Source organism: Rattus norvegicus, chromosome 13, assembly GCF_036323735.1.
Source record: "Rattus norvegicus strain BN/NHsdMcwi chromosome 13, GRCr8, whole genome shotgun sequence".
Classification (NCBI taxonomy): domain Eukaryota; kingdom Metazoa; phylum Chordata; class Mammalia; order Rodentia; family Muridae; genus Rattus; species Rattus norvegicus.
The window spans coordinates 101,558,373-101,567,783 of record NC_086031.1 but is presented as its reverse complement, the minus strand read 5'-3'; the positions used below and the strand labels follow the sequence as shown (position 1 = coordinate 101,567,783).

General features: G+C 43.6%; 1 protein-coding gene across 1 annotated transcript; it reads right to left on the bottom strand.

Moving 5' to 3' along the window:
- Window positions 1-692: 692 nt before the first annotated feature.
- Window positions 693-1,040, bottom strand: LOC134481463 (large ribosomal subunit protein eL29-like). The gene has a single exon (XM_063272665.1). It carries the CDS (start codon window positions 1,038-1,040, stop codon window positions 693-695), a length of 348 nt encoding a protein of 115 aa, XP_063128735.1.
- Window positions 1,041-9,411: the final 8,371 nt, after the last annotated feature.

The window sequence follows — 9,411 nt, the reverse complement described above, 5'->3', positions numbered from 1 at the left end:
TGCTTGGTGCCTGTAGAAGTCAGAAGAGGGTGTCAAACAGGACTTACGGATGGTAGTTAATTACCATGTGGAAGGTGGGAATTGAACCCGGGTCCTCTGTCCTCTAGAAGAGCAGCCCAGCCGGTGTTTTTAACCACTGAGCCATGTCTCCAGCCCTTCCCATTTTAAGCGTGGAACCTTTTTGAGTTGGAATCACTGGTATAGAATGTTGGGGGAATGTCTGTTGCTTAGTGTTGTGTTTCCCTGAGCAGCTCCTGCTTAGGTAGGGCTCCTAGGCTTCCAGGCCCATGAGAGGCGTGGCTAATCTGACATCAACGTCAGCTCTGCTCCTCTAGCTAGTCTTTTGTTCTTAGGACACACCCTGATTTCCTCCCCATAGTAATGTTCCTGAAATAGTGCACAAGATGTACATCACTGCTTGCTTCATTGTCTATTGCAATAGGCAAGAGTGTTTTGACCCACTACATAATACCAGAGTCATGATTTCACCCGTATCCTTTGATTTAGCTTTACTCAAAAATGAACCTAAACCTTAAAATCTGTGTCTGATGTAGAGAATTCAATTGCTTTCTTTTGGTTTCTTGTCTCATGTTTGTTTGTAAAAACAGCATAGGACACTGGTCATCTGCAAATAGTGTGTAGGTGGGTGCGTCACAGCAGTCCGTCTGTCTTCACATTGGCAGGACCCTTTTCTATGGGGCCTTCACAGGGGTCTGGGCACCTTTGGGAGCCTGGGATGGAACTAGAGTCTGGGCCTTAACTGGAGCCTTGGCCTCTGCCTTGGTTTGAACCTTGGCCTTCGATTGGCAGAGCCTCCAACCCTTGGCCATGTGGTTTCGGATAGTCTTCCCAAGCTTGGGGTGAGCCATGAAAGCCAGACAGCTGAGTTTGCAGCTGGGGCCCTGTGGCATCTTGGGCTTGATGGCCTGAGGCCTCCTCACAAGGGCCTTGATGGCGTCTGCACGTGCACTCACTGCCTTGGCATTGTTGGCCTGTGTTTTCTTCAGGCCTTTCTTGTTGTGCTTCTTAGCAAAGAGCATGGTCCTCAGGAACTTAGGGTCAACCCCGTATGAGATTCATATCTTCGTGACCGAGGTTTCTTGATGCCATTTCTGTGCCATATGCAGGACTGGTTCTGTGTGTGGCATGGTTCGTGGAATTAGCCATGAATGCATGGTAACCCATGGCTCCCGCAGTGCCTGGAACCAGAAGAGAAAGAGAAAGGCCTTCAATTGCTCTCTTAATTGTCCCCAACACAGGACAGACATTTAAATGAGAGACACTACCACACATATTAACATGTTACGGGTGCAAACACACCGATGGCTGAATCTAACAACATATATGTGAGATCTATCTGAAGAAAACTACAAACATTTTTTTTTAGACAACTAAAGAACTAAATAACGAGAGAGACCGATCCGTGTGTGTGAATGAGGGTACAGTCAGAACACGGATGGGGTCCAGTTTGACTGATGGGTTCAGTGCGATTCTGAGCAAAGTTACAGCCAGTGATTTTGCGGATTTTGACAAATTGATTTTTAAAGTGTAGAGCGATGGGTGTGAGACTCAAAGTGGGCCCTATGATATTAAACGACGAAAGAATGTTAGAAGGCTGATGTGTCTGAACCCAGATCTTACTATAAAACTAATAGAGACGGGGTGGGGTGGACGCAAGAGCAGCCAGAGCGGCCAGCAGGGAGAGACCCTGGGAAGACCTGCAAGATTTGAACCTTTTCTTTGACAGAGGAGAAAAGGCAGTACTGGAGACGTTATAGGTGGGAAAGGAAGAGCTGGACATTGGTGTGCAAAACAATAGTGAGGATGATAATATTAATAATTCGTATTAAGATTCTAAATACAGTCTAAGACAGTATTTTTTTAAAAAAATCAGCTCAATGTGATAGACATGAATAAGATGTAGAGGTATAAAAATAGCTGATAACATAGGGAGAAATATAGATTAGTTGTGTGTTGAGTTTAGAAATCTAAATAAAAAAGTCATAACCTACAACAGAAAGAAAACAATCTAAATTGACCCCTTAAAAGGTAATACTCTATTGAAAGACCGATTAAGAAAATGCAAAGGTAACCCCCAGACTGAGGAAGAGAGAAACTATTTTCAAATATTGATAAATAACTAGTATTTAAAAACACTTGGAAGCCGTCCGGGGTGACCAGGATCCCACCCCTCACTCCCATGGTAGGGGATGCAGGGGACCGGCCTGGAGAAACCACCCAGGAATGAATGTGTGATGGGGAGGTAGGAAAGATGGACGAGTGGAGCTGTGCATGCGCTGTGGAGAGACGCAGAACTGGAGACGTGATGATGGCGTCAGGGCTGAGGTGATGGGGGGGGTGGGTGTGTCTTTGCCCAGTGTGGTCCACCGGGCTGGTGCGCAGAAGCCCAGAGCATATACAGACACACACTCAGACCCTGAACAGCGACCGTGTCTGGGTCTGCAGTCCTACCATAACTGGGATCTGTGTTGATGTCTAGCCCATGTCACCACCAGAGGCCAGGCAGATGTCCGTAGTCTGTGCTCAGCCAGATACCATGTAGAAGCCCATGACCCGTGCTCTGGCTAACTGTGAAGAACAAGGAGGCCATGTTTTCTGTGATGTACAGACTGCAGATGCACGGTTGAGAGAGAGGATCATGGAAGACTTCGGTGGCAACACAAAGTAGTAGCCTAGACAGGAAACCACCAAAAAGAACTTATAAAAGGTGTGATAAGGAAGCTGAAGTGTAGCTCTTCACAAAGATGGCTTCTGTGAGTGGGGCACGGGAGGGGAAGGACTCGGTTCCTTTTAAGGGGCAGGCCACTGAGAGTTTGACCATGCTGTGGTGAGTATACAGGTAACATAAATTGAACTTGGGGGGCAGGCGGGGGTCACAAAGATGGAGAGAGGTTATGGAAGGACTGGGAAGTGACTGCAATCAGGGAGTATGATTTGAAATTCCCAAAGAATCAATAAAAATACTATGATGAAAAAATAATGTCTAATAATGTATACCCAACTAAAATCTGTACCTGCCTCTTACAGACATATGCTATTAACTTAATAAGTAACTATTAAATTAATATAATCTGTTGAATTAAACAACTTATTAAATAATTTTAATTGTTATTAATCATATTCTAATTAACTTAGTTTTCTTTGGGGGTCTTGTTTATTTTTGAAACAGGGTCTCATGTAGCCCAGGCTAGCTTTGGACTCACTATGTAGCTGAGGACGGCTCTGACTTCTTTATCCTCCAGCCTCCACCTCCCAAATGCTGGGATCACAGGCATGCGGCAACCACACCCAGGCTCATGCAGTTCTGGAGGTCAAACCTAAGGCTTTGCAAAGCACTTAGGTTCCATGCCCATTCCCAAGTTTTCATTAACTAGGAAAGTTGAGACGCATGTGCTACTTACAGTTGTCCCTTTCCCAAGGACAACTTTGTGGAGATGTGGAGAAAAGAATTCTCAGGGAACCTTGGTTTCCTACCTGAATGCTTGTTGGAGAGGTATTCCAGCAGGATCTTGTTACCTCACTCGTGTGGGCTCCTTGAAGCTGTAGAGATAGAAAGTACAGTGAGGAAATTTGAAAGATGGTCTGATTAGAGGCCAATATTGGCAAAGTGAAGCGCAAGGGCTGGTTTGTTCTACGTGGGTCTTCACTCTGTCCTTTGTAATCTAGGTAAACGTCACCAACCCATCCAATGTCTGGGGCCTTTGGTATTTGTTAGTATGTAATGAGACGTGGTCATTACATGTCAGTGGTCATTACAAAGCCAGCCATTTTCTCATACTTCTTGCCATGTTAGAACTCTGTCAGCTAATTCTTGGGGTGGACAGTTTATCTTAAATATCTTCAAAAGGAGGCCTGTATTAGGTTCTGTTTTTGTTGCTATGACCTAATACCTAACAAGTTGAAAGTTAAGGGAAGAAGAGATTTTTGTTTTGTTTTCTTTTTGTCTTTTGTTTTGTTTTGTTTTTGTCTCACATTCTGAGGGTACAGTCCACCATGATGGGGAAGGGGCAGCAGTAGGAGTGGCTCCCAGCTGAGGTGGCAGGGCCCTGAGGTGTGATCAAGAGTCTTTCTGACTCTGAGTGAGGTGTGTTGCTTGCTCACACCTCTGGGAATGAGGACGAAAAAAGAAGACAGGAATCTGGGCCTGTAAACCTCAACTCCTCCATTCCCAGTGACCTTCTTCCTCCTGTGAGACCTCACTTCTCAAAGGGTCTATAGCTTCCCAAACTGCCACCAGCTCCGGACAAGTACACATGAGTCTGTAGGATATCACAAGATAGATAGATAGATAGATAGATAGATAGATAGATAGATAGATAGATAGATAGATAGATTTATAATCCAAGTGTGTGTGAGAGAAAGAAACAGAGAGAGAGAGAGAGAGAGAGAGAGAGAGAGAGAGAGAGAGAGAGAGAGGCTGAATACATGCTTGCAGGTGTCATGGAAAAACTCTCTGGAATGGGTTCTCTCCTGTCTCCTTCTGGGATCCAGATTGAAGAGTATCAGACCCACAGCCAAGCCCCATCTCTTTCTGACCCTGTGTGAGACAGTTCCACATTCAAACCATAACAAGGAGAAAAATGAAGCAACCAACCCAATCAGATTAAAGCAGAAGCAGAGTAATTAAAACAAAAAGGAAGTAAGTGTGCAGGGGCATCGTCTGGATAATAGAGTAGGTGACAAAGTAAAATACTCATTCTTTAAAATGCCTGCAGAAAGCCAAGACAACAGCAGAAATGGTAAGTCCCTTCCCTGGAGCAGCAGGACATGAGTTAGGGTGTTCCTGTTGTTTTATTAAACCTACGTAGGTTTGATTGTAAGGTGTGAGAACTTACTGCCAACACTTACTTGTGACATATTGTGGATCTGTAGAGGACTGAGGTGTGTGGCCAAAGTTATCCGACACATACAAGAATGTTCCCATCCTTCAGAAGCAACCAACAGTTGCCACACTGCTGGCCACTCAAGCATAGTTATACCTAATAAATGGCATTGCTTTTCTTGGCCTTATACTGGTTAGTGTGTGCGTGGACATGAGTGTAGGCTTGTGCAATGCTGCAGTACAAGTGTGGAGGTCAGAAGGCAAAGCTGGGAATTGTCCTCAGTTTCTACCTGCTTCCAGAGAGACGGAGTATGTCTGTTGTTTTTCCCCCCATGTATGGTGGGCTAGTTGGCCTTTGAGCTTCCTGGTATTCTCCTGCCTCCTCTCCTATCAGCACAGGGAAGCCTGGATTGCAGAAGCATACTGCCTCATCCTATCTACACAGGCTCTGAACCCAGGTCCTCACGCTTGTGCAGCACGCACATTACCTATGAGGCATCTCATATCTAATATGTCAAACATGTCAAGAGGCTAAATGCTCGTTCATACCACAAGAAGGGAAGAGCCACTCCTAGAGCGAGACCTGTCTGACATCCATACCTGGATCTGTGGACTTGCACATACTTAGAGCAAATTCCAATTCGGATCATAGGGCTGGAGCCAAAAGCACTAGTTGGGTGGATAACCAGTTTGAAATCGTGCAATTGGGAAAAAAATTAAATTCAACATCTGTCTTTGGAGCTTTTGAGTTTTTCCAATTAAAGCCAACAAAATATTTCTAAATGAAATCTGCCAATTCTGTCTTTTAACAAATCAGATATGTTTTCTTCCTTCTTTTTTTCTTCTATCTGGTATATTTATTTGAAAAGAATAACATCATACAAATAATATATAAATCCTATTAGTATCTTCAGGATACTCCTGGAAAAATTGTTTCTGTTGCTGTTTTTTTTGAAACAAGGTGCAAAGGCCTTTAACCCACATATTAATTGCCCCTCTCTGGATGGACAGTGTTAATATTAAAACTTATTTTATCTCCCATAGATGAGTAAATCAATCTGAAAACATTATGTGCCGTACATATTTGCAGGCCAAACATCACTGAAAAGACCACGTGAGGTCAGACAGCTGGCCTCCTGGCTTTCACTTTAATTAAAGTCTGTGTTTTAAGGAACTTCTTGGGAAACTTAAAGGTGGAACATGGGATGGAATATTCCAGAAGTTTTCATGGAAAACCTTGGCTCCCCACTTAACGGGTTACCAAGAACCTCCTCGTCCACCATTCCTTCCTTCCGTCCCAGGATTTAATTTGGCGAAACATGGAATTTTTCTTATGTAAGTATTAGGCATGGTATTGAGACTCTGAGTCACAAAGGGTAAGAATAAACCCTGCAAGGAGATAATTTATACCCCTGCGTTGGCTCAAGAGACTAACGATAAATGTTATATTAATAAGGTTGTGGAGATCCTTGTGTATACTAGCATAAAGTAGTTCCAGGAGAGGGAAAGCAGAAATGATAAACGGCAGTGAGCTGTGCCGGGTTCTCTGTCATATGCACTGGGGAGTGTATACCGGGGGGAGGGGGGCATAGCCAAGACAAGGGATAACTCAGCCCTAGAGCATAGGCGGGTTGGGAGTCTATAACATTTAAAATAGTTTTATTCAGAGACAAATGGCTGGAGTATTCTTGTTCTGCTAGATACAAAGGAAGCTCCGTCTACATTCTGAGGAAGAATCTCCTATGGGGTCTTGAGATGCAGCTCACAGCGTTCACAGCCTCCTTTCTTACCTTGGGCTGGGAGTGACGTGTAGCATCGTGCTGTGGCTCAGAGAGAGAGCAGTGGCCAGCTAAGCCTGAATGCAGCTCTCCTCTTTAAAGCCTGAGGTCATCAAAGTCTCTGAGGACACTGCAGACCATGGGGGAGGGGATGGGGAGGGACAGAGACAGACAGACAGACAGACAGACAGACAGACAGATGTCTCCATCATACCACTAGCTCACTTTCTACCGAATTCTGAAAAGGGGCTACTTTTAGGCTCTCTTCCTCTCTGATTGCACCAAGTCTGGTGAATGGGAACACAAGGTCTGATGGGAACAGTACTGTAAAATCAGGAAAAGGAAACAAATTTATTGTCCTTAAACTTTCTTCAGAGTTCAGCCTCATGTCTAGTTTGGATTGTAACAATTTTTAGATATCTGTGTTTTACGAGAGTAGGCCAAATAGCAAAGGAAGTCATTAAAGGAAAGGAACTCAACCCAGACAAAAGGCTAAGCAGAGTGTGGCAGCCCTGGGGAGCGTTTGGACTCTCAGTGGGACCTGCTCCCTTGCCGCGAGGGTTGGGTGAGCCACATGATGCTAAAGACCATGCAAGGCATCTGCCCATATATGTGTGTCTGTGAGGGAAGAGAAAGAGCCACAAGTCAGATAAGAGGACATTAAAATGAGTACCCTGGAGGACAAGGCCAAGCCTTACCACACTCCGTGAACTAACTCTAAAAGACTCTCAACTGGAAACTCTAAAATGGAAAGACAGAAAAATGAAGATTCTAGTAAAATTCTTATTTGGATGTGTTCCATCTTGGAAAGAGAAGCAACCCGATAGAATTACTTATTATCTGCAGGTCCATCAAATATTATTTTGAAAATAAATAGAACTCTGGGTTTTTTTCCCTTTCTTTTTCTATTTTTATGTTTTTAATTGAATTAAGGTGGTTCAATTAGGCCAAGTAGAAGACTACTGGCTACAAGTTTGATCAAATCCTGCCAAAGACAACTGTGATATCTCCCTTCCAGGCATTTTTTAAAGAACAGGTAGCCTGATTTGAATTTTAATTTATGTAAAGTGTGAGGTTGACCTAGATGACTTCCAAGGCTATTTCTGAACCCACATTTTGTAATTTTAAGAAAGAGGAAATCCATTCTGAGAACCTAGGGGTTTTCTAGGGAGAGGTCTTCCTTGATGAAGACACGGCCTACAAAATGTGAACTTGCTTAATTGCAGGGAAAGTCATTTAATCTGGACTAGAAAATAGCAATGCGGTGCCAGGTAGGTGCATGGCAACCGTTCTTACATTTACAGAAGGTAAACCCGGCTTTCCTCTAACTAAACTATTTCTTTATGAAACCAGACAGAGACAAAAAATGACAAGGTATTTGTCTCCTCTACATCCATGAGTCATATTAACTCATTACCTGTAATGTTTCAACAACTCAACAATAGTAGAGCTTATATCTCTCCCTTTCCACTGACTGGATTATTTCCACTATTCCAAGATTATTTTTTTAAAGACTCAGGTATATGCCAGTATCTAAGATAGAATGAAGTCAATTAGGAAAACAAAGCCAAGCCAGCCAGCTACATCTTTTGTGAGGGGAACATAATCTTTCCAAGCACAACTCTCATTGTGTCACATGATCATTTCTAGCTGCAAGGGAGTCTAGGAAACCCAGCATCATGACTGACATGATTAGTTATGTTCTGTCTCCTGGAGCTTTGCTTATCTAGCCATGACAAATAATGGAAGGACGTATCTTTAGTAGACACAAGTGTGCATCAATACAATGACTTGGAAAGAATAAGGAACTTACTATAGGCAGAAGTTAGCTCTATTGTTCATTATTTTGAAAACCTTAGGACCTCAGCTAAAGTTATCTATTAATCTTAGCCTTTTATAGTTGTTGGTAATATTGCACAAGAGTCTAAGGAAGATGCTCAAGGGCTGGGAAAAGACAAGCCTTTAGCAACTGTATGTGACAAGAAAAGCTGACCCCAAAGCAACTTGAGGAAGAAGGGGCTACCTTGGCTTGCAATTCAAGGGTATAGTTCATCTTGGAGAAAAATGGCAGCAGGCTGGTGGCTGGTTACACTCCAGAGGCAGAGAGAGAAAAGTTTGTAATCATCTCACGTTCTTCTTTTCTTCAGACTAGGACCCTAGCCCATAGGACAATGACATTCAAAGTTACTCAGTCTTTACAGCTCAACTAACCTAAGCTAGCAACTCCCTCCCCAACAAGTTGGCAGTCACCATTGACAACCACAGTGGCATTACCCTCGTGGCTGTGGCCCATGGGGAACAGCTGGAGTAAATACTTCATCACTACAGCTGGTCCATTCTGCAAGGAGGAGCTGCCTCAAGTTCCTCACTGCAAACGCCATCACCTAACAGCTGGCCTCTTCTGGCTTTGAGTAATTTCTAACCAAGAGTCAAAGAGTTCCCTCCCCAGTCAAACCTCCTGAAGATTAGAAATTTGTCTGTCATCTCTGTCCACTCAGGCTGAGGACATCGTTTCTCAACCACATATAACACTAGAAATCCAAGTGGATGAGGTTTGGCTTGGTGTTTGTTTGCTGATGGACCAGCAAGAATATTTCTCAGTTAGACCATCAGGATTCCTACCTCAACACACACACACACACACACACACACACACACACACACACACACACACATTATCACTACTGAGACTGACACCTTTCTTTGTAGGAAAATTTCTTTCAATGGTATCTGCTATCAGAGGCCCCAACAGAAGTTTAATTTCTCTCCACACGGAAGCAATCTACAACC